The 26,477-nt window shown below is 33.7% G+C and overlaps 2 protein-coding genes across 2 annotated transcripts; one reads left to right on the top strand and one right to left on the bottom strand.

The window, feature by feature from the left end:
• The first annotated feature begins 13,818 nt into the window (after window positions 1-13,818).
• On the top strand, window positions 13,819-20,804 carry LOC115980596 (probable leucine-rich repeat receptor-like protein kinase At1g35710). The gene is made up of 5 exons (XM_031102828.1): window positions 13,819-14,021; window positions 14,167-14,855; window positions 15,432-15,646; window positions 15,706-17,443; window positions 20,287-20,804. Exons 1-5 carry the CDS (start codon window positions 13,819-13,821, stop codon window positions 20,664-20,666), a joined length of 3,225 nt encoding a protein of 1,074 aa, XP_030958688.1. The 3' UTR covers window positions 20,667-20,804.
• Window positions 20,805-22,169: 1,365 nt separating this feature from the next.
• Window positions 22,170-23,711, bottom strand: LOC115980595. Its single transcript, XM_031102827.1, has 2 exons — window positions 22,695-23,711; window positions 22,170-22,505 (listed from the first exon to the last, which is right to left on the bottom strand). The coding sequence occupies exons 1-2, from the start codon at window positions 23,709-23,711 to the stop codon at window positions 22,170-22,172; spliced, it is 1,353 nt and encodes a 450-aa protein (XP_030958687.1).
• Between the last annotated feature and the right edge of the window lie 2,766 nt (window positions 23,712-26,477).

Below are 26,477 nucleotides of genomic sequence, written 5' to 3'. Positions count from 1 at the left end.
ACATCATGAATGAGATTTTCAATCCATTTTCCAGTCACTCCATTGTTTACATTGATGATGTACTCATTTTTTCAGAATCCATTAAACAACATTGGAAACACCTGCAAGCATTCCTTCATACAGTTAAGTTCAATGGCCTTGTTGTTTCTGCTTCAGAAATCAAACTTTTCCAAACACATATACGGTTCTTAGGTTTTGACATCCATCATGGCTTAATCAAACCCATAGACAAACCATTCAGTTTGGAGACAAGTTTCCAAATCAAATCATAGACAAAACTCAGCTTCATAGATTTCTAGGATCTCTAAATTACATTAATGATTTTTATCAAAAACTTAGGCAGCAATGCAAGCCCCTTTTTGATAGACTTCGAACTAATCCACCTCCTTGGACTCCAACCCATACTTTAGTCATTCAAGAAATTAAAAAATACATCAAGACACTCCCTTGTTTAGGAATTCCCTTAGCAAATTCCTTTAAGATTGTCTAGACAAATGCCTCTAATATTGGTTATGGAGGCATTCTCCTTCAGCGTGTCAGTCGTAATTCCCCAGAACAGATAGTCTGCTTCCACTCAGGAATTTGGATTCCCACTTAGCTTAATTATAGTACTATTGAAAAAGAGATTTTATCTATAGTATTATGCATTTCAAAGTTTCAAAGTGATTTATTAAATCAAAAGTTTTTAATCAGAATTGATTGCAAATCTGCAAAACATGTTTTAGAAAAAGATGTTCAAAACATTGCATCAAAACAGATTTTTGCACGATGACAAGCCATCCTCTCAGTTTTTTGTTTTGACATAGAATTCAAAGAAGGAACCCAAAACAGTATCCCTGATTTCCTTACCCGTAAATTATTGCAGAACCCCAACCAAAATGCCCGAAAAAAGCCAGCACTGCAACCCCAACCCCTAAAGCTACCTAAACAGTCACCCCCCAGTAATACTAGTCAAACAAAGAACTTTGGCCAGATAGACTCAGTTTCTCCAATTTCCATGGTCAATCGTTTTATGGTTTCCACAATCCCAAAACCAAATTACGAAAGACCACCTCTAGCCTAGCCAAGTTTTAGTTTTGCCTTAATATCCCCAGCACCTAGAGCAATAACCCCATACACAGTTAATGATCCCTTTGGCCCCACATAATCCCAAAGATCATCCCAACACCCCAGTAGAAAAGCTAAGTCTTCTTATATTGAAAAAACCTTACATCCAACATATCTTTTATATCGAACCCCACCTGGTTCGTATAAAAGATCCATTGGCCCTTGCAGTGGAAGTTTTGCCACCAGATTGGCATTTCCTTTTGAAAGCCCCAAAAAAATCCATCAAGTTCTATAAGATCATCCTCATTCAAGAAAAGTCTACTCGAATAGAAAACATTCCGTCCAAAGGGGACCCCTCAGTCATCCTCTACCACAAGCTTATCATTACTAGGATCATCTATTGCAAAGAATAGGGCCAACACCCCTCCTTGCTCAAAACAATTCAGAAAGAAGGCACAGAAATTCAATATATTTATTATGACTATATGGACGCCTTTGAAAAGATTTTATTCTACTAGAATAAGGACTTTGATCATTTAAGGTTCATAATGTTCGACAAAAATTTCAATAGCCAAATACCCACATGGTTCCTTAAATGGTGGGAAATGTTTGGATCAGTTCCTCAGATTTTCCCAAAACCCCTCCAGGATGCTCTCAGGTATTTCAGCTCAAGATTCCAAGTCAATAATCACAATTCCCATTTTCTAGCAATTTTGCATATGACCATCAAGTATAAAATCCATTGGATTAGCATGTGGTCCTATGCAATCAATAACAACTTGATAAATAGGGAATTCTCAGTAAAATAGTGGGATAACCTTAAAATAGATCCAGTTATCGACCAGATAGATAAGGATTTCCCCCCTCCAGTCCACAGAGCCATAACCCAAAAGGCAAGGTCCAGTCTAGCTTAGAATCCGTCTTAGTCGCCGAAAAATTTAGCAGGGAATTAAAGGATTTAAAGGATCTTGCCGAACAGTTGCTCCTCCAGGCTTCACAAATAGAGAAAGAAGAAAAGGTTTCTCCTGCCTCTTCTAAAGCATCCACTAGTCGCCATCCATTTGACCCCCTCCAAGATTCTCAGGACCCCTATGAAGGCCATAATTTGGACAGCCCCTAGACTATTCAAAATAGTTCCGAACAGTTCCAGATTCTTCTGATAGCACCAGTCACGTCACTATTCAGAACAGTACCAACAGACAAGTTACTATTCATGAACAGTACCAGCTAATGCAAAATAACAAAAACAATACCAGCCGACACTATAAGAAAAAACATGAACAGTGTCATAAATTTGCTGCTCTTTCCAGATTCTCGTCTACTTTCAGTGGAAAATGTTTTCATTCTCAAAAAAAGCAAATTACCCCCCCCCCCCCCCGAGAATTTCAAGAATTTTCAGAGGATCCTAAGCTCCTCCAGTCTAAATAAAGAAGCTTAAGTTCCATTCGAAGGTAGGCTTGGTTCAACATAATTTTCTTTTATAGAATCCCTTAGTAATCCTGTATTAGGAACATTGTCCAATCCTGTAATCAAATGGCATTTTCAATTTTTAGCTTTCTATGTAATCATATGGCTCCAGTCAGACTTTCGGCATAGTTGTAAATATATATATATTCACATATGTCCATATCTAACAATATGAAAGCTGTTGACCAAAGTGGACCAAAGTAGTATGAAATAGAGTGAAATGGACCAAAATGGACCAAAGTGGACATAGTAGATTGAAGTGGACCAATTGAACCAAAATAAAGTGAAGTGGACTAAATTGGATTGAAATGCTATGTTGATATGGCTCAACAAGAGCGTAGCAATAACAAATATTATATTTCGAGTTTAAGATATTATATAAATTATATAGATTGGGAGACTTGTGCTATCAAAGGTTATGATTTTGGCCTTGTTGTCTTATAAGGAGGCAATAGTTAGTTCTATTGAAGGTTGGGCTCTTGTAGGTTGTAGGCCCAAGGTGTGCTAGACCCAAATTTTGTTCGTGGGTATTTTGGGATATAGTCATGTATATTGAGTGTGTTTTTTTTTTTTTTTTTTTTTTCGAAGTGTATGGTTTGTAGTATTGTTTGTAAGCATTATAGGATTCTGACTTACAGTGCAGAGATTTCTGTATGTTACTTCATATAGAGAAATATTGTTCACTTCAAATTATATATATATATATATAGTCCTACAGTTTCTCTTGTTAGTATGAATTCTAACTTATGAGTTGAATTGAAAATCTTCTTTCTGGATGGGTTGGAGGGAGATTTTTTTGGTGCACCATGCACAGCATCTAAAGATCCAACCATAGAAAATCCTAGTTGTCTAATAAGCTTGCATATTCGAGGGTTATATTAGCCATCAGTCGTAGCTTGTGTGGTGTAAAATGAGAGCAATGCAAGCCGCAAGATAGTCAAGTGTGGCAAAATAGAGCATTGCAATCTTCGCACTAGTACGTAGTGAGAGAGACAAAAATTTCCCATCCAAACAAACATATAAAGTTTAGACCTTAGAGTAAATATGCTACTACCTTATTGCATTAATTCGTAGACAGTTGTTCTTTTATTTTTACAATTTATTATAGAATAATGCTAGATATACAAACTATTTTACAAAAAATTTTACAAACTACTGATGTCGTAAATGAAAAAGTTATATTAATGGTCGGTCTAGATAAAAACCAATAAGAAGTTGACCACATCAACATTTTGTAAAAATGTTGTAAAATAGTTTGTGTCTGTAGCATTACTCTTTATTATAAACTCAATTTTATGAGAATAAAATTGAGTGTTGTATCAATTCTTAGTGTTGTTCTTTTATTTTTCCAAATTTATTATGAACTAAATTTTTAAAAATAAAATTGAATGTTCTAATATATAATTTGATGTTGCAGAAGCCTGAAAAGAGCACACACATAAACTAAACTGTTAGTTCCGGTAGTAAACCTCGAATCCACGAGAGGTTCCTTGAATCCATAAGGTGATAGGTCCGGAATCCACCAGAGAACACAACAGACAAAAGTCTGATTTTTTTTTTTTTATTGATAATAAACTATGAAAACGTTTACAGACTTAGGGGCCTATTTAAGAGCTCCTTAAAACTTGACAGATAAGAAAATATATTCTAAAATGACTCCTAGTTGATACCTAACCATAACAGGAACCAAATTTGACCTAAAAAACATTAAATGCACCTAAAAACAAGGAAACAAATTACCTAAACCTAAAATAACGTTTTTTTACATAAAAATATAAAAAATAATAAATTACAATAATTAAATAGTACATTGTGTCTTACGTCATAATTTATTATAGAGATTGATCGAGTTTGTCTCGAATGTTTTCCTCCATACTAGAGGGTTTTTCACAAAGAATTAGCATGTTCATGTGTGATTTTTTTCTTGGTGCTTCTTTGATTTTTCATTTTACTATTACTTGGAGTAATTTAATTTAATTTATTCTATAATCTAAAGTATACTTTTCAGATTATAGACATGCCATTGCTATTTGTTGAATTGATTAGAAGTAGCACAACCAAAATTTTATGAAGGCTTGATCAGCCGTTTGTACTAGAGATTTGATCCTTGCCAATAAACATATGCTTGTTAATATAAAGAGAAGTAATTAACTGGTGTGCACTAAATTAAATTGCATAATCACAGTAAGTGTATGAATCTCCAAAGTAGTTTTTACTCAAAAGTGGATAGTTTAGCAACTCACTTATTATTATTTTTTTTTTTAAAAGATAAGATAGTGTTTCAAATTTATGGCGTGCGCTCCATATATGATGTTTTATCATCATACCAAATCATCAATTGATTTTTCATGTAAGCACGGATTGAAAATTGAATTTCTTATTTGATGACATGATACTTTACTAGTTAAGCTAATTTGAAACCCACATCTACTTTAAAATATATATATATATATATATATATATATGTGTGTGTGTGTGTGTGTGTGTGTGTGTGTGTGTGTAGAGACCTAATACGAGAGTGCATGAGATCCTACCATGTAGAGCTCTAATTTTACATTTAGTCTTTTTTTTTTTTTTTTACCTCTTTTCATTAAGCCTTTTTTACTGTTACTGAAAAGTTAACACTAACTCATTTGTACTGTTATCTCATTAATCTCTCATTTGCATCACACCTTTCTCTCTTTTTCATGTCTTTTAGCATACCCACCATTTTAGTATTAAAAAAAAAGAGCCAAAAAAAAAAAAAAAGGACCAATAGTAATAACTAACTAGATAATGTCATGGGAAGGGATAGAGAGAAATGAAAATGTTGTAGATTGTTAAATGAAATGCATTGTTTCACTATTACCAAAATGAAAAACCTAAGATTGACAAAGTATTTCTAAGAGAGAGAGAGAGAGAGAGAGAGAGAGAGAGAGAGAGAGAAATTTGAGGAGTCTTCACGTTCTTCATATTGGCCTCCCACCACCGTCAAGCCGCCAAAACCCCTATGGGTATTTTTTTTTTTCTTTTTAAATTAGAGGATTAAATATGATTTAGGTTTGGGTAATTTGATTGGATATTTTTTTGTTTTGGGTATATAAGTAGAGAGAATATTTGGTGCACAGAAAATTATTAGGTACTCCCGGAGTAATATAAATGTGTACTCCCTCTTCTCACATGAATGGTGGGTCCCACTATGAATTTAATTAGTGGGACCCATCATTCATGTGAGAGGAGGGAGTACGCATTTATGGTACTCCGAAAGTACACAATAATTTCCCATGGTGCGCAATGTAAAACCATATTTTACCATAGTTTTAATGTCGCACTATTGATGAGTGGAAGATGGTGAGAGAGTTGGACATATTTTCATTTCATGGTATGCAATCTATGAACACAATACAAATTATTTTATTTTCATGCTTCTGTTACTTTTTTGCATTTATTTTTGGTTTCCTGAGTTTTTTTTTTTTTTTTTTTTTTTTTAAATTAATCTTACCTTAAGAATCCTACAAATGTCCAGTAAAGCTACTAAGCTAATTTTTAATATCTCAAAATGTATATATATATATTTTTTTAATTTACTTTACTTTTTTATTATAATATATGTACAAAATTCTTCAAAATTTTTTTTTTTTATAAAATATCACAAAATTATTTATGTATGACACGACTAACTTACAGGTTAAGTTAAAAGTTCACTAGAATATGCTATCCATGTTGGGGTCTTTAGGTGGAAAATTAAGATGAAACCTATTTGACAGCATCCAGGGCGCGAAACAAAATAGTCACTATAGGGCCAGGCTTTATTGACTTTAGTCAAGCTAATGGTTGTTAACAACTAGCGGGGACAAAATATATTTTTTAGACCCCATATCACGATAATTTTTTTCTTTCATTTTAATAATCCCCATATCACGATAATTAATAAAAGAGGTCCTTCGTCTCAAATAAAATAAAATAAAAGCGGTCATGGCTACTTTTGCAATTCAGACTTTATTGACTTGAGTCAAGCACTAATTACAGAAATTATTAGGCCATAATTTATTTCTCCACCATTTGAGGCTTGACCTTATGTTTTTTTTTTTTTTTTTTTTGACTATCAAAAAAAAAAAAAAGACATAAGGTCAATCTTTAATATTGTGGCTTTATTGACAAAAAGAATGGTTCCCTTTTTTTCCGTTTTTCCATAGAAATATAGGTAGACATAACAAAATGGGTCAAAATTTGCTGACTTGATCTGAACATGTTCATTTTATCCTATATTAAATATAGGCCGACCGTGGCTTGCCTTTTTTTTTTGCGAGCCAACTTGACCTAATCCAATCAACCCGCCGATCCAATTTTAAACTTTCTTTTTTCTAAAAAATATTTCGACAACATACAAAGGTGCTAAGTGTATAAACATAAATGCATAAAGCACTACACAAAAACTATTTAGCCATTTAGTAACTACCAATGGCAGTGGCCATGCCTCCATTTATTAAAAACAAATTAAAATGAAATAAATAGAAAGGGAAAAGCATCTACAACTACACATTTATACTACTAGATGTCTAACACAAAGTTAAATACTAAGTAGTAGAGGGAAAAAAAAAATACAAAAGACAAAAACAATTACAACTACACATTTACACTACCAAACATCTAACACTAAGTTAAATACTAAGTAGTAGAAGAAAAAAAATATACAAAAGGCAAAATCATTTACAACTACACGTCTACACTACTAAATGTCTAACACTAAGTTAAATACTAAGACTAAGTTACTAACACTAAATCTAACTTGCACAACACATAACTGAAGTAAAGGAAAAAGTCCAAAATTAAGTCCATATCTAATTCTTTTTCTAAATCTTTTAGTTAGAAAACAATATCGTTAAAATGTTCTTTTACCGTTGATAATTTGACTAAAAACATTCATAAGATGCATTATTTAAAAGATCTTACTATTTGAACATGCTATCCATGTTGGGGTCTTTATGTGGTAAATTAGATCAAAGCCTATTTGACGCTTCTAGGGCATAAAACAAAGTAGTCACTATAGGGCCCTGGCTTTATTGGATATTTTTTGTTTTTGGTATATAAGTAGAGAGAACATTTGGTGCACAATGTAAAATCATATTCTACCATGATTTTAAAATATTTATAAGACACATGCATAGGCACTTGCCCACACCATGTTTTATTGTTGCATTATTGATGAGTGGAAGATAGTGAGAGAGTTAGGCATATTTTCATTTCATAGTATGCAATCTGTGAACACTACACAAATTATTTGATTTTCATGCTTCTGTTGCTCTTTTGCATCTATTTTTGTTTTGTTTTTTTTTTTTTTTTAAATTTTTTATTTATTTATTTATTTTTTAAGAAATTAATCTTTCCTTAAGAATACTACAAATATGCAATGAAACTATTAAGCTAATTTTTAATGTTTCAAAAGGTATGTTTTATTACTTTAATTTTTCATTATAATATATATACAAAATTTTCCAAAATTACATAAAATATTACTAAATTATTCGTGTATCACACGATTAACTTACGGGTTAAGTTAAGGTTCATTAGAACATGCTATCCAAACTGGGGTCTTCAGGTGGTAAATTTAGCTGAAGCCTATTTGACGCGTCCTGGGCAAGAAACAAAATAGTCACTAAGGGCCAAGGCTTTATTGACCTAAGTCAAGCTCATGGTTGTTAATAGCAACTAGCGGCATAAAATATATTTTTTGAAGGCCTATGACTATCACGATAATTGATAAAATAGGTCATGGTCATGGCTACATAAGGCCAAGCTTTAATTTAATTTCTCCACAATTTCAGGCTTTATTGACATAAGGTCAAGCTTTAATGCTGTGGCTTTTTTGACAAAACGGTTCCCCTTTTTCTCTTTATCTATAGAATAATCTCATGTGTGTGTATATATACAGAGGAAGAGTAATATTATCGTAGACAGTAATTGAAAGATAAAAATGTAAACTAGACTGTAAAGGTTGGAAAAACAGAAAAAGTGTAAAAATAATTTTGACAACCAATAGAGCTTTACGTTTCTTTGATCATGAACCACGCAATAGAGCTTCACTAATTTTGACAACCAAAATTTTTGCTAATTTATAGATAAAAATCAAAAGGACTCCACAACATCTTGAAGATAAAACAAAGACTTAATTAGTTGCCCACTACACTTCTAAGTGAAAGACCTGATAGAAATCAAATTTAAAAAATATAAATACTGAAACTAACTCAACACTTTTAGCGGATAAGATTGATTCATGCTACCAACCCTTGAACCAATTCCACAATATTTATGTTATTCTTTTGTCAAGATATTCATTTAAATATCTTGACAAGAATAACATAAATATTTCAAGTTTGCAATGACAGTGCTCCTCCTCTTAAGACTCAAACTATTGACGAGCTTCACTCGCTATAGAAGAAGTCTAGACCCACCATCTGAGAATTTACAAAATCTTCTCAAAACTCACCGATCTCCTCCTCTCAATCTTCTCACCGTCGATGCTAAGTTTGCCGTTGGCCCGTTGTCAATTTAGTGGGTCACTGTCAATGTCGAGACTATCTCCCTCTTCATGCTCTTAGAGGGACTAGGGATTTCAATCCCAAATGTGTCTAACAATTTCATTCATGGGTTAGGGATTTTGATCCCCAAAATAGCTCACTTATCTGGTTTTTTTATATAAAAATTTTAGATTATGCTGACATGTTAGTCTAGGTGGCAGTTAGGGCAATAAATTAATTTTTTATTTTGGCCAATTCCTACGTCAGTAATTTTCATCCTAGAGATAATAACAGCCATTAAATTGACAAGAAACTTAAAGGTTAGAGACCAAATTGATACAATTGAAAGGTTAAGAACCAAATTAAAATATGGTATAAATGATAGGGATCAAATATGTAGTTTACCCTAATCTAACATAATATTGGTTAGGGGTAGTTTTATCCATGATTCATTGAAAGCAAGATAAGCAACATTTAAGTCTAAGGCAATGCGTACCTTAATGTTGCGACCGCCTGTGTTCCTGAAATTTTCAAGAAAAATGTATTTATTTGTACTTAAAATTTCATATCCAACGACATATTCATATTTCTTAAAGTTTCACATTACGAACTTAATATATAAAAATAATAATAATAATAAAAATATGACACAAATAAAAAGACTTGCTCCACTTTAAGCAAAGACATATTTTGACTATTCTTTATTTGATTCTCATACTGTAACTATAAAGTATTTGGTTAGTTGCTGAAATCTTAGGTCACTTACTTAGATAAGATAAACATGCATATATAGTTTTATATTTAGTGTAAGTTGAAGCAATTATGCTTCCTTCAAGAAAAAGAGTGCTTAAATTTTTTGTTACCTACAATCAGATGACATGATACATGGGATAGTAATTGCCTAATAGCTCAAGGTCATAAAAGAGTTATTGTTATAGGTGTACATATTCCACTGGAATTATACACGACTTTTCTTTTCTTTTCTTTTCTTTTCTTTCTGCTAAAAAATGACTGAGGGAAAGACTTTTCTATTTAGAATATAACGCAGAATGTGGCAATCAATTAATTTCATGTCAGGGCGCGAAACAATATATAGACGTAACAAATGGGTCGTAGACTCGTACAGGGCCCAGGCTTGATTGACTAAAGTCAAGCCCATGGTTTTGTCCTAACTATTAACTTTTTTTTTTTTTTTGAGAGGAGTCCTAACTATTAACTGTCATGATTAATTGACAAGGATGTAATACCCTTGTGACACTAAAGTCAAGCCCATGGTTTTGTCCTAACTGTCATGGTTAATTGACGAGGATGTAATGCCCTTTTGAGTTAGTTACTTGTGCATTTACGTTTTATTGACTTAACTCAAGCACTAATGAAAACAAATCTAGTAATTACACGCAACTTCTTTGTCATAATTGTAATGTCACAAAATGTGAGTAATGAAAAAACAAATAGCGACTCCATATATGGTTTTTTTTCTTTTAGAAATTATGAATCCATATATATGTAAGTGATAGATAAACACTCATGATTTACTGTATTAAAATTATGGCAAAAAATTATGAAATTATTTGTGGCAAATATATTCAATTTATAACTTTAAGAGGTAATCATACACTTCTTTTATATATATATATATATATATATATATATACACACTAAATAGTGACACCCACTCCCCTTTTGTGTGCCTAACTATAGAATTTGGCAAAGATAAATTCTTTTATCCAGTTGTGTTGTAAAAGTGATCATTTGGGTGCACAAAGGTTTTGTATATTTTTTGTGATTTATTTGTTGTTTTTTGGGCTAGAAAGTCATTAATTCTTGCAAATCGTTGTCTTCTTCAAATCTTTCATTTCTTTTACACTCAATTTTTATTGTGAAGTAGTCATGGGAACCAAAAATGGTGATGGTGAGATGGTTCCTACTCCACTTAAGGAGGAGAGCAAAGTTGATGACAGTGTGCGATATCGATGTTCTAACTCCTAAAGAGGACCAATTGAAGGACATTATACCATTTGTGTAGGTAAAATTTCAATGTATCTCGGATCAGTTGGTTCTCTCTCTCTCTCGGTTGGGTTAGGATAGCTCAAGATTTTTGGAAATTTAGACACTATTGATTTTACTTAGACGACTTGATTAATTAATTTAGTTATGCAAATGTCCAATTTAGAATATGATGAGTACAACATATCGCAAAAATTTAAAGTGCAGCTGAAAGAGTCCCAAATATAGTCACAGTAAAGTAGACATGAAAGTATTAACAACAGAAGTCCATGAGATGTTTGTGGGAATGTCTATCTGCACATAGATATAACCTTGATATTAATCTCCTTGTAAATTCCTTCTAACTTGAAAAGTTGCATGTTGTCTTTTTAATATAGAAATTCTTATAAGGGTCTATTTGGTTGTGTTGTTTAAATAACAATTACGTATTTTCACAACATTTTTTTAACTCATATGTATTTTCAAAACATTTAAACAATGTTACTAAAACAATATTACCAAACGGGCCTAACTTCCTTTTTTTTAATGGACATGAACAGTTACAACTTCAAATTTTATATAACTTGTAGGCCTATTTGGTAGCCCATTTTGAGCAACTTTTTGAGCATTTTAAGCACACATTTCTACACATTTTTTCACCCACACATATATCAAAAATACTCAAACAACATTAATTAAACTCCTCTATTAAACACTCCGTAGATTCACCAAATTTTGAATTTTAGCGAGACTATATATATATATATATATATATATATGTTGGTGTCTATCTTTATTTCTTTTCGCCTGAGATATTTTGATCTTTTACTTTTTTTTTTTTTTAAAAGGTCAAAAACTCTTTAAAAAATGCCTATACCAATACCAGTGATATGCTCAACGTGTCCAGGGCATGAAACAAAATAGTCGTAACAAATGGGTTGTATAGGGCCCACGCTTTATCGACTAGAGTCAAGCCCATGGTTTTATAAAATAGTCGTAACAAGGGATATTTGATTTGTGTTTTTAAATAACAATTTTCATTTTTTAAATAACATTATACGTATTTTTACACACTTTTTCAGTCATAAATATTTTTATATATTTTTTCAATCACATGTATTTTCACATATATTTTCTAACAATAATTATTAATTTTTAAATACATGTACCAAATGGACCACCAGTAACAAATGGGTTCTATAGGCTCAGGCTTTATTGACTAAAGTCAAGCCCATGGTTTTGTCCTAACTCGTAAGTCTAACTATCATTATATAGTTGATGAAGCGGCAAATGCCCTTGTGAGTTAGTTACTTGTGCATTTACGCTTTATTGACTTAAGTCAAGCACTGTTTCTCAACAAAAAAAAAAAAAAAAGACTTCGGTCAAGCACTAATTTAGGCTTTATTAACTTAAGTGGAGCACTAATAAAACTAATTTAGTAACACATGCTATTACACAATTTTTTTTTTTTTTATCATAATTATGATATGGCAAAGTGTGAGTAATGAGAAAAAAAAAATAGTAAGTCGATATATATATGTAAATGATAGGTAAACACTCATAATTCATTGTATTGAAAATATGACAAAAAATTGTAAAATAATTTGTGGTTGTAGAACCGTTCATTTTTATTGACATAATTGTATAATTTAAAGAACGGTTTATCTTCTTCCCTTTTTAAATTTCGAGCACTATCTACTCCTTAGTGATATCTCCAACGATCTCTCTAAATTTTTGTACTGTTTAGAAAATAAACAATTACTTTTAGCTTTTGCCTACCAGGGCCGGCCCTAGGCCTAAGCCATTTAGGCCATGGCCTAAAGCCTCCTAACATAGAAAGGTCCCAAATTAAAATGGGGCTAGTAAGTTTTTTTTTTTTTTCTTCTTCTAATTAAAAAAAAGTGTGTGATTTGTAAAATTTTTTTTTATCACATAGGTCTTATAAATTAATATGTCTAATCACAATAAGTAATTCAATATTTATTTATTCTTTTCTTGAAATGTCACATCAGTTTGTAAGTTTTTTACAGTAAAATTTTTAGTACTTTAGCATTTTCTTCACACAAAAAAAAAAAAAATTATGAACTAATAGAAATACAACACCCAAAAAAAAAAAAATTTGTTGCCAGGGTTGCATATTCTAGGTAGGATCATGTTTTGTGTTGAATCTTGTGGTATTTTAGGATATAGTCATGTATATTGAGTGCATTTTTCTTTGGAGTGTATAATTTGAAGTATTATTTGTAAGCATTATAGAATTAGGCGAAATAGGCTTATAGCATTATAGAATTAGGCGAAATAGGTGATAGAAATAGAATTTATTTAATTATGTTAGTCAAGGTTTTGTTTGTTTATATGTTTCTTCTTTTTCTCTCTTTTCAATTTTCAAACTATATGATTCTACCGAATAAAAACCATACGGGCACCTCCCAATGTACATTATCTTTAGAGATTTAAAGGAAAAAATGTTTGAACTGCAAATTAGCAACATATTGTAATTATTAAAAAAAAAAAAAAAAAAAAACTTTATACACCACTAATAATACATTGTCACTTATTCATTTTTCTTTTTCTTTTTTTTATAAAATAATTAAATTTTTTTTTTTTTTAATCATTCAGACGACATACGGTAATTATGTTACACCTGGCAAAAACAAATAAAATTACGTTAAAGCCCTCAGAGGATTCTCCTAATTAATGTGGAGAATGTGTATATATACTGACCTACATAACCATAAAGCCATTTGTTCTGTGATCACCCAATTCCTTTCTGCCATCTACCAACAATCTATATCCTCGCATGCAACTTATAAAAGTCATGATGTCCTTAATACAGAGACCGATTTCCCATTGCTTATTCACCGCGCCTTTCATTATCATTCTTGCCTTGGCTTCTTCTTCTTTCCATGTTGCTATTTCTTCTTCCTCTGCAACTTCACCTTCCAAAATAGTAACAATGATGGGACCAGAAGCAGAGGCTCTTTTGGAATGGAAAGCCAGCCTTGACAACCAAAGCCAGTTTCGGTTGTCTTCTTGGGTTGGAAACATCACTTGCCATTGGGTTGGAATTTCTTGCAACAACTTTAATTAGCAGCATCTCTCATGTCAACCTCCCAGGTGCTGGTTTAAAAGGTACACTCCACACTTTCAGCTTCTCATTCTTACACAGTCTCGTAAGTCTTAATCTCAGCGACAATTTACTCTATGGTACCATTCCTTCCCAATTGGGAAACCTTTCTAAGCTGATATACCTTGATTTATCTACCAACCAACTCTCTGGAAGAATTCCATGTGAAATAAGCCAACTGACAAGCCTTCGTATATTAGATCTTCATGAAAATTACATCACCGGATCTATTCCTCATCAAATTGGAAAGTTACACTTGCTCAATGAGCTAAATTTGTCTAGTAACAGTCTCACAGGTTCAATCCCTATAGCAATTGGAAACTTGAGCAACTTAATTACTCTGCGTCTTTATGATAACAAACTTTCCGGGTCTATTCCTCAAGAACTTGGTAAGCTAACACCTCTTGCTTGGCTTAACCTGTATGAAAACAATCTCTCAGGCTTAATTCCTACTTCTATAGGAAACTTAAGCAATCTGAGTGTTTTACGCCTCAGCAATAACACACTTTCTGGACCCATACCTGAAGAAATTGGAAAGTTGGGATTTCTTAGTGATCTTGCTCTGTACATGAACAATCTCTCTGGTCCAATACCTGCTTCTATAGGAAACTTGAGCAACTTGTCTACTCTTTATCTATGGGAGAACAATCTTTGTGGATCTATCCCTTCTTCTATAGGAAACTTGAGCAATTTAGCCATTTTAGACCTTAGCGACAACAAACTTTCTGGATCCATTTGTCATGAAATTGGGATGTTGGGATCTCTTGCTTGGCTTAATTTGTATAAAAACAATCTCTCAGGTATAATTCCTACTTCTATAGGAAACTTAAGCAACCTGAGTGTTTTACGCCTCAGCAATAACACACTTTCTGGACCCATACCTGAAGAAATTGGAAAGTTAGGATTTCTTAGTGATCTTGCTCTGTACATGAACAATCTCTCTGGTCCAATACCTGCTTCTATAGGAAACTTGAGCAACTTGTCTACTCTTTATCTATGGGAGAACAATCTTTGTGGATCTATCCCTTCTTCTATAGGAAACTTGAGCAATTTAGCCATTTTAGACCTTAGCGACAACAAACTTTCTGGATCCATTTGTCATGAAATTGGGATGTTGGGATCTCTTGCTTGGCTTAATTTGTATAAAAACAATCTCTCAGGTATAATTCCTACTTCTATAGGAAACTTAAGCAACCTGAGTGTTTTACGCCTCAGCAATAACACACTTTCTGGACCCATACCTGAAGAAATTGGAAAGTTAGGATTTCTTAGTGATCTTGCTCTGTACATGAACAATCTCTCTGGTCCAATACCTGCTTCTATAGGAAACTTGAGCAACTTGTCTACTCTTTATCTATGGGAGAACAATCTTTGTGGATCTATCCCTTCTTCTATAGGAAACTTGAGCAATTTAGCCAATTTATCCCTTAGCGAAAACAAACTTTCTGGTTCAATCCCTGCTTCCATTGGGTACTTGACAAAGCTCACACTCTATTTAATTTGCATACAAATAAATTATCTGGCTATATCCCACCAGAAATAGGAAAGCTCAAACTTATTACCGTTCTAGGGTTGTCCAAGAATGAACTCAATGGCTCCATCCCTTTTCAATTTAATAATCTAACATATTTGGAGGTTTTGACACTTTCTGAAAACATGTTGTCCGGGTATCTTCCTCAAAATGTTTGTTATGGTGGATCACTTCAAAACTTCTCAGCATCTGACAACTATTTCATAGGTTCCATTCCAAAAAGTTTGACAAACTGCACTGGTTTAATAAGATTGAACTTGCTCGGAAACCATTTAGGAGGAAATATATCAGAAGATTTAGGCATTTACCCGAATTTGATATATATTGATTTGAGATATAACAATTTCTATGGAGAACTTTCTCAAAAGTGGGGGAAGTGCCAAAGTTTGCAAAGCTTGAAATTCTCCAATAATAGAATTTCTGGTGTAATTCCTTCTCAGCTTGGAGGATCCATCCAGCTGCATTTGCTTGATCTCTCCTTCAATCATATAGTCGGGCAGATTCCAAAGGAATTAGGAAGTTTGACGTCATTGTTTCTACTTAATCTGGGTGGTAATAAACTTTCAGGTAGTATTCCATTGGAAATTGGAATGCTATCCAATCTACAATATCTTATTCTCTCAGCCAACAATTTAACCGGATCAATTCCAAAACAAATAGAAGGGTGCTCATTATTGTTGAACTTAAGTTTAAGCAAAAATAAACTTAGGGGGGCTATTCCCTCTAAGATTGGAAATTTAAACTCTCTTGAAATGCTCGATTTAAGTGAGAATTCACTTATAGGGAAAATACCACCTCAACTTGGAGATATGCAAAGGTTAGAAACAATGAATCTCTCCCACAATGATCTGTCTAGCTCCATTCCCTCCACTTTTGGTGAAATGTCTGGAATGTCAAGCTTGATTAGCGTTGATATATCATACAATCGATTGGAGGGTCCTCTTCCCAACAATAAAGCCTTTTGTGAGGCTCCGTTTGGAGCATTAAGAAATAATAGTGGTTTGAAGGCCTGCCCCTCTTCTATTACCCGGAGCAAGAATTATGGTGAGAAAAGGCAAAATAAAGTTGTGATTTTCTTTATTGTTCCTATCTTAGGCACAATGTTTCTATCATTGATTGTATTTGGGATTCTTTACCATGTTCTCAAGGGCCAAGGTAAGTGGAACAAGCTAAACAATCTAAGAGAAGCTCAAAATGGTAATACGTTCGAACTTTGGAGCTATGATGGGAAAATGGTGTATGAAAGTATCATTGAAGCAACAGAGGGATTTGACTCCAAACATTGTGTTGGAGTGGGAGGGTGTGGAAGTGTTTATAAAGCGGAGCTACAAACAGGTCAAGTTGTTGCTGTGAAAAAATTTCATTCAATACAGGATAATAGGATTGCCAATGCAAAGGCTTTTGAAAATGAGATTCATGCTCTACTAGAAATTAGGCATCGCAATGTAGTAAAGCTTTATGGCTTTTGCTCACATCCACGACACTCATTCTTAGTTTATGAGTTTTTAGAAGGGGGAAGCTTGAAAGAGATATTGAGCAATGAAAAAGAGGTAGTTAATTTTGAATGGGTTAAAAGGGTGAATGTAGTTAAAGGCATGGTTGATGCTTTATCCTACATGCATCATGATTGCTCACCTCCGATAGTTCATCGAGACATATCAAGCAAGAACATCATGTTGGATTTGGAATATGAGGCTCACATCTCAGATTTTGGCACGGCTAAGTTTTTAAATGCTGACTCATTGAATTGGACTTCATTTGCCGGAACATTTGGATACACAGCTCCAGGTAATTCATTTGCACCTTTTCCTAATTTTTCCCTACTGGCATGCATATTCTTCTTGAAATATTTGCCTGTAGTTCATGTAATCATGTGCCCATTAGAGTGCATAGTGGTTGTTAGATTAAATAAATAAATTCACCATCTCCTAACAGCTTAACATTTTGAAAGAATTAGAAATGTAGGATGGTATCAAAGTAAGAGATCTTTTATATATATAACATGAGGATTGTGGTTCCCTCCAAATATGACTATGTTTAGTTTATGGGTTAGTTAAAAGCTAAAAGATCAATTTATGAATACCTTACAACATCTTCAATATGTATGAAAAATCAACCCAGTTTATGATAATTAAACTTTACTATAATTATTAATTAGTCATTGAAACAATAGAAGAGTCACAAAAGTTTTCACAGCAGTGAACTAAATATCTCACAAATTTTTAAAAATACAAAATAACACACACACACACACATATATATATATATATATATATGTATGTATGTATGTATGTATGTAGAATTTAGAGTTAAATCATGTTTTTAACATTATTATTATTATTATTATTATAACAAATTCGATCCATTCACTTCTATATAATTAAAGATAAACATTTTTTTCTCATTGGTTATTTGTAATTTTCCCTCAAATTACATCAATAACAATTAATATATTCTTTAAAAATTTTAGATTAAGTGCATGTTTGGATACACGTTTTTTCCTCCACGTTTGTGTCCCATGCATTTTGTGTGGGTCCCATATACTATTTACGAGACCCGCAAGTACTATTTTTTTTAACAAAAACAACTTTAAAACTAGATCTCATGGCACTATTCACACATTTAAAAATTATTTCGCTACAGCGTTTTCAGTTTTCAGTAATAAATGGTATTCAAACATACCCTAAGCCTTTTTTGTTAAAATAAATTATAATTTACATATTTGACTATAACATTTTTGAAAACATAAAATGTGTACAAATCAAAAATTTCTGATAAATTAAATAATAAATGTCTTTTTTTTTTTTTTTTTTTGCCTTAATTTCTTCATACATAAGAATAGCAATACTAAATAAATAAAGATTATTATTTTTTTTTTTGTTTATTGATAACAGCGTAGAACGTGTTACAAACTTATAAAGATCAGAGCATCAATTCTTCTTAAAAAAAAAAAAAAACCATGCATGCATATCCCTAAATCTCTAAATACAAAATGTGAGTGACTTTTAGTCCCTAAGGTATAAAGCAAAACGTAACCACACTAAAACATGGCAGGTCATCTCAACGTTATACATTAAAAGCTAAAAACAATCATGTTAAATTTAAAGACTAAAAATGACTACTTTTAAGTTTGTTAGAGACAAAAATTATCATTTTAAAGTTTATAAAGAATTAAAAATTATCACTTACGGACTAAAATAGGCTAAAGTTTAGGGATTAATAGTGTGTTTTAGCAAAGAGTTTGTTTTCATAAAGAAAAGAGTTTTTATTGAAGAGCTTTATTTATATATTTTGAATATATATGCTTTAAATGCTCCTAAAATTTGTAAGTTATATATAACAAAAAGTGAAATTTAAAATAAAAAATTGAGATATTACTACCTGAAATGAGTATTTGTACATTTGAAACAAACATGAAATGGTTATTAAGTAAAATTTACGTAGTATTAAAATTTTCTTATTAATAAAATGGAGGGGGAAGGGAGGAATTTGAAAGCCAGGGACTATAGCCCCTTGCCTAAGCCTGTGCACTGAAAATAATTGTGTTTAGATGTGAACTTAAAAGGGCGTGTTAGCCCAAAAAGGAAAATAAGTAATTTCTAAACCATAAAAGAATTTGCAATAGAGTCCATTCTATGATTTTTTTCTAGGGGGTCAGCAAGAATTCTTGCTGACCCCCTAGAAAAAAATCATAGAGATGAATTTTGCAATTTATGTGATTTTCTTATTACAAATTTGTTTATAGTTGTGGAAAGAGAATAAAAGATAAATTATGAGTTCATTTGATATATTGTTTCTTACTACAATAAACATATTAATTATTGTTGCTAAGATTAAATTTTAGAAATTATCTATTATTTCTAAATACAATAAACATATTAATCATTTTTGTAATAAGTGAACTTTTAATTATTATTGCTTACTTTTATCTATTAGTTTATGTCTTTACTCATTACAATTATTTTATTTACCAATTCAACTCAACTTTGACAACTATTGGTCTTTATAATTGTTTTGAGAAAAATTTTGTTCTGTTAACATTTATATTTATCTTCACTCAATCATTCTCCTGTCCCATGCCCCTTGTCTATTTTTTTCCTTTCTTTTTTTTTAGAATCACCCTTGTCTAATTGTTTAATTGCTTTTTAGTGTAACATTTCCTATTTTAAAAAACTAAAATATTGTCAAGAGGATCATATTCAAGCTTATTTCAATTGAAGTTTAAACAAAATTCGGCCAAGGAGTTCAAAATTTTATTTTAAAGGATCAAAACAAAATTATTTTAAAATTATTATGCATAAATTTTTTTTTTTTGGCAAGCTCAAGGGGTTCATTTGAACCTCCTAAGCTTCACTTGCTGCCGCCCCTGATTTGTAATGTACATCACTAACTTGGACTCTAATTTCGGTGGGTGGATATCATAAATTATTCTCGATCAAATCAAAGTATTGATTGAAAGATTATGAAATTTAGGGTACACATGACAAGTGGTGCTATAGTTTAGGGTGGATAGCTGTAATAAAAGGAAAAAAAAAAAGTTTTCAAGGGTAATGAAAACGAATTGCTCAAGGTTCCCATTGCATCTTACCAATTATAAAAGTGTTGGATAAGTTAAATTCTTCTATTTGCAGAGCTCGCATACACAATGGAAGTGAATGAAAAATGTGATGTTTATAGTTTTGGAGTGTTAACATTAGAAATAATCATGGGAAAGCATCCAGGAGACCTCATCTTGTTTCTCTCAACATCGTTGTCATCATCAGCAACAAGTTCAACTGCCCACAATATTCTATTGAAGGACATTTTGGACCTACGCCTCGAACCTCCGGAAAATGAAGTCTTATTGAAAGTGGTCTCTATTGTGAAGCTTGCATTTGCATGCTTGGCAACCAATCCAAAATCTAGGCCAGCCATGCAGGAGGTTTCCCGAGAGATATCCGTTGGAAGAGCACCTATATCGTCAGAGCTGTTTGACATGCTTACCTTGGGTTTATTGTTTAACAATGGTTGATGTAGTGATTATGTGAAGCTTTTATTTTTTATGATCTTGTTCATAGTTTGTCCCTCAGTTTGCTTTATCGAACTAAATTTGATCAATAAACCAGTTGGAATCCAATTTCGTATTACATCAGATAGTGACCCTGAAGAACCTATGGGACAATTGTAAAGGTATTTGTTGATGTGGCTTGATTTTGGTATAAATTCAAGTTATAACTTTAATAATATTTATGTAATTTGATAGCATTCACCTCTTCTTTTTATTCTTTATTTTTTCAATTTTCTTTATTCAAGGATCTAATTGTTCCAATAGCAATGAGATTTATTTGGTTGGTGATGTGCTTCCTAGTTTTGCCAACAACGATATATGATGAGGGAAAAAAAAAAAAGTAAATACTATTTTAGTTCCTAAACTTTACCAAATTTTTTGTCTCTAGACCTTAAATTATTGAATTTTTTTTTTCCCATAAATTATTGAGTTCAAATAAGTGTAATCCTTGAGTGTATGATTTGTAGTATTGTTTGTAAGCATTATAGAATTGACTTTTAGTGTTAAGATTTCAGTATGTTATAGCATAGGGAAATATTGTTCACTTGAAATTATAACTTGTTATAACTCCTACAATTTCTCTTGTTAATGAGAATTCTAACTTAAGAGTTGAATTGAAAATCTTCATCCTCGATGGGTTGGAGGGAGATTTTTGAGGTGCACGGCATCTAATAAAGATCCAATCACAGAAACTCCTGGCAGTCTAATAAGCTTGCATATTCGAGGGCTGTATCAGCCCTCACCAAAGGCAATCCTATTCTATTAAAAATCGAATAGCAGTGGGGCCGGGCGGCAACTTTATTCTTTATATATAAAGTTGCAGTGTGCGTGTGGTGTTATACGAGAGCAGTGCAAACCGCAAGATAGTCCACTGCGGCAAGACAGAGCATTGCAATCTTCGCACTAGTGTGTAGTAAGAGAGACAAAAATTTCCCCTTTCCAAACATACAAAGTAATGATAAATTGGAGGCTTACTACCGCATAGAGTTCAGAGCAAATATGCTACTGAGTTTTTTATTTCACAGGATTCCATTTTTTGTTGCGATGAAATTGTATTAATTCCTAGAGAGTTCTTCTTGTATTTTTATAATTTATTATAAATTCAATTTATGGGAATAAAACTGAGAGATCTAATTTGTAATTTATTATAGAGATTGATCGAGTTTGACTTGAAGTTTTTATCCCCTATAATTGAAGGTTTTTATCTCAAAAATTTAGCATGTTCGTGTGTGATTCTTTTTCTTTGTGCTTCGGTGATTTTTTTTATTTTACTATTACTTGGAGTAATTTAATTTAATTTACTCTATAATCTAAAGTATACTTTTCAGATTATAGACATGTCATTGCTGTTTCTTGAATTTTTTTTTTTTTTTTTGAAAGTGAAATATATTGGTATTAAAACCAAAAGGCAAAGCACATAAAGGATCTTGCATAAGCAGAAACAATAAAATTACAAGCCGTTTACAATCAAATCAGATTGCAGGAAGGAAGAAATGCAGGGGGGAGCAACTCCTTTCCAGAGGCAATGGAGACTAGATCTTCGAGCATGTTGAGCAGGCCCATGAGCCACAGTGTTGAAGCTTCTATTGATGTGCTTGAAAAGGCAGGACTAAAAGAAACACTCACCTGGAGAATTCCTTGAATGATATGTCCCATGCTACTCCCCGTGGCACCTTCATTGATTGCTTGGATGACATTTAGGGAGTCAGATTCAACAATGACCCATGCCAGATGAAGCTCTTGAGCTAATAGAATACCATGCTCCAAAGCAAAAACCTTTGTTAGTTCAACAGAGAAGCAAGTCTAAAGGGGTTTACACAGTGTAGCCACAACATCACCTTTGCAGTCTCTAATGACAACTCCAACACTAGAGAAACTGTCAAGCTCAAAAGAGGGCCCATCAACATTTATCTTGTGGAATCCCGAGGGAGGAGGAACCTATCTAGATGGGGTGGTTCTAGGTTGACCAAAATCCCAAGTTTCCAAACTAACAAAATCCTTAGAAACATTTTTTGCCAATTGCCACACTTGAAGAGGAAGTAGACTAGAATCCTTGTGCACAATCTTATTTCTGTTAATCCAGATAGCCCACGCAATGGCAAAGAAAATCTCCAAGTCCTGAAGAGTTGCATGGGAGAGAATGAATATTGTGGAATCAAGAAAAGATTTTTTGATGCCATGAGTGTGAAGGGGATTGTCTGACCAAAGACACCAAACTGATGCTAAAAAGGCACAACAAAGAAGGGCATGGTCAAGACTCTCAAGTTCACTACCACAAACAGGGCAGCCCTTAGTTTGAGTAATCCCATGGCGACAAATGGCTTCCATTGTAGGGAGTCCATTGACACAAGCTCTCCAAGCAAAAATTTTAATTTTTGCTGGGAGATTAAGGTGCCATAATTTCCTCCAAACCAGCTTGCAAGGGTCTCCATTTGAGCATTCTTCTTTCTCCCTTGATTCCAGCAAGTTATGGGCTATATGGTAAGCGCTTTTGACTGTAAAGTCTCCCCGGTTATTCCCTATCCAGATAATTTTTTCTTCTGGAAGGTTGTGGCTTAATGGTATCCTCAGGATTAAGTTAGCTTCAAAAGGAAGGAAAGTTGCTCTTATCATGTCTACTCTCCACCATTTTGTCACTCGGTCAATGAGAGAAGAGACCATTGGGAATTGGGGCTTATCATTAGGTGGAGAAATAACCTTGTACGTAGATGGGGTTGGCAGCCACTTGTCTTCCCATATATTGATTAATTTTCCATATCCCACTCTCCACCGAGTGTTCTTCCTTATTACACCAAGGCTACTGTGGATGCTTCTCCAAGAATATGAGGGGGAGCTTCCAAGATTAGCATTTAGAATATCTCCAGTAGGGAAGTATTTAGCTTTGAGAACCCTTGCCATTAGAGAGTTTGGGTTTTGGAGAATTCCCCATAATTGCTTTGCAAGCATTGTTTTGTTGAAAGCTTGCAAATTCCTAAAACCCATGCCTCCTTGAGCTTTAGGCTTACACATTGTTTTCCAACTGACCTAATTCAGTTTAAATTGCCTTTGGCCCCACCAGAAGTTCCCCACCATGCTTTTGATGTCATCACATAAGCTTTGCGGAAGAAGGAAACAACTCATAGTGTAAGTGGGAATTGCTTGAGCTACTGCTTTTATAAGAATTTCCTCTCCCCCCCCCCCTCCCCCTCCCCCCCCATAGAAAGGAGCTTGCCCTTCCAACCAACTAGCTTCTGCCCAATCCTCTCTTTTAGGATAGAGAACACTTGCTTCTTCGATCTTCCAATGAAAGAAGGAAGGCCAAGGTATTTTGAGTGTCTAAAGTCTTGCATAGGGCCTAGGGTAGCAAAGATCTCCTCCCTGACTTCAAGAGTAGTATTGGGGCTGAAGAAAATTAAGGACTTATCAGTATTAATCTTCTAACCCGAAGCATCCTTATATTTCTGGAGTAAATATTTTAACTCCCTACTTTCCTCCACACTAGCTTTGCAAAAAAGGATGTTATCATCCGCAAAGAGAAGATGGGTAACTCTAGGACAGCCCTTACAAATGGAAATTCCTGTCAAACGCAGGTTCCGGGCTGCCTCATTGATAAGAGCAGAAAGCCCCTTAATGCAAATAAGGAAAGAAGTTAGGAAGAGGGGGTCCCCTTACCTAAGCCCCCGTGTAGGCATAATGTTACCACAAGCAGCCCCATTTATAATAATTGAGTATGAGACTAAAGTGATACATTTCATTACAAGGTTTACCCACCTTAAGCTGAATCCCGGTTTCTCCATAACCCCCTGTATAAAGCCCCATTCGACTCTGTCAAAAGCCTTACTCATATCTAATTTGGCAGCCATAAAGCAATCATTCCCTGCATTTTTGTGATTTAGAAAGTGCATTAACTCGAAAGCCACAAGTACATTGTCAGTGATTAATCTGTCAAGAGTGAAAGCACTTTGATTCTCTGAGATGATATAAGGGAGAATAGCCTTAAATCTATTTGCAATAGTTTTAGATATGAGTTTATATACTACATTACATAGACTTATGGGGCGGAAATCAAACATTTTTTTGGGGTTATGTACTTTAGGGATGAGGGCAATATTGGTTTTATTGAGACAAGCCGGAGACATATCACTATTGAGAACATTTAGAACCATATTAGTAATGCTACATCCCACAATACTCCAATATTTTTGGTAGAAAATGGCAGACATACCATCGAGGCCGGGTGCTTTTGTGGAGTGGATCTGTTTGAGGGCGATGGTAACCTCCTCCCTAGTGAAACACCTGTTAAGACTTTCATTCAAGGCTTCTGTCACCCGTGTGGGAATAGTGGCAATTACTTCATCAATCCATGATGGGGAAGCTATTGTATAAATACTGACAAAGTAGTCAATGGCCGCTTGAGCAATACTATCTTTTTCATCACACCATCTGCCTTGGTTGTCCCAAATTCCCAGAATAGTGTTCTGCTTGCGCCGCTCAGAAGCTTGGGCATGGAAAAACCTAGTATTTTTGTCACCCTCCTTAAGCCAGTGAGCTTTGGCTCTTTGTCCCCAATAAATTTCCTCATCATCCAGAAGGTCATTGATTTCCCTTCTTAAACTGTTAATCACAGTGCTAAGCGTTCCATCCTTGTCTTGTAAAGACAGAGAGTTCAAGGCATTTCTTTTTGTCTGCATCTTCTTTGGAATCTACCAGTGCTCCAACTCTTCAGGTCTGCAGCACAGTAATTAAGATTATCCATAACCCCTTCTGGAGTATTGAGATCAAACCCCATCCCCCAAGAATTTTCTATAATAGCCCTACAATTGAATCAGATAGGAGCAAGGCACTGTGATCAAAAGTTGAGTCTACCAAATGGTACACTTTCATTTCCTCAAAATTTTCAGTCCACTCAAGGTTGGTAAAGGCTCTATCTAATCTCAAATATATTCTGTTTTCATCTCTCTGCATATTACACCAAGTAAACTCAAAACAACAGTAACCCAAATCCTAAAAAGCACAATAATCAATCACCTTTCTAAACCCATCCATCTGTTGTTGAGTCCGGATAGCACCCCCCCCCCCAGATTTTTCAGAATTAGACAGTATTTCATTAAAATCTCCTAAGCATAGCCAAGGAAGGTGCAGTTGATTATTCAGAAAAGCTAAAAGGTGCCAAAATTCATACCTTCAATGCGTCTCCGAATGGCCATAGAAGCCTGTCAACCTCCATGTAATGTTTTTCTCTGCATCATTGATCACTGCATCAATGTGGTTCAACGAGTAACTTTTGATTTCCAAATCAATCTCTCTAGTCCACAGTAAGGCAAGTCCCCCTTTTCTGCCAACACAAGGAACAATAAGCCCATTTGTCAGCCCAATCCTGTTTTTTATTCCTTCCATTCGCCTAGTTTTTGCTTTTGTCTCAATTAGAAACACCACTTTGGGATTCTACCGTCGCACCATGTCATGCAACGCTTGAACTAACCAGGGATTCTCCAGCCCCCGGCAGTTCCAACTAATAACCCTTTTTGCTCCCACCATTATAGCTATTTTCCTATACCATACTCCATACAAAGCATATCCAAGAAAGAATGAAAATAAGGGTACAAATTGAGCATCCAGCAGCACCATTACAGGAGAAAGACCCCGAATCAGACCCTTAAGAGAAATAAAAGGAAAACCCAAAGCAAATAAAACTACTCACTGATGTCTTAGAGTAACCATCCTTGGCCGAAACACATTGAATCTGAAGATGCCCTCACTTGCCGGAGACTTTATCCCACAAGAAAACTTCTGGCG

Source organism: Quercus lobata, chromosome 3 (genome assembly GCF_001633185.2).
Source record: "Quercus lobata isolate SW786 chromosome 3, ValleyOak3.0 Primary Assembly, whole genome shotgun sequence".
Taxonomy (NCBI): domain Eukaryota; kingdom Viridiplantae; phylum Streptophyta; class Magnoliopsida; order Fagales; family Fagaceae; genus Quercus; species Quercus lobata.
This window is presented reverse-complemented; position numbering and strand designations above follow the sequence as displayed.

Coding starts and splice junctions, on each gene's coding strand:
- LOC115980596 (XM_031102828.1), top strand. CDS start 13,819: ATGTCCTTAATACAGAGACCGATTTCCCATTGCTTATTCACCGCGCCT. Junction 15,647..15,705: donor GCATACAAATAAATTATCTG/GCTATATCCCAC, acceptor GGGTTGTCCAAG/AATGAACTCAATGGCTCCAT. Junction 17,444..20,286: donor ATTTGGATACACAGCTCCAG/GTAATTCATTTG, acceptor TTCTATTTGCAG/AGCTCGCATACACAATGGAA.
- LOC115980595 (XM_031102827.1), bottom strand. CDS start 23,711: ATGTGTAAGCCTAAAGCTCAAGGAGGCATGGGTTTTAGGAATTTGCAA. Junction 22,506..22,694: donor AAAATGTTTCTAAGGATTTT/GTTAGTTTGGAA, acceptor AAACCCCTTTAG/ACTTGCTTCTCTGTTGAACT.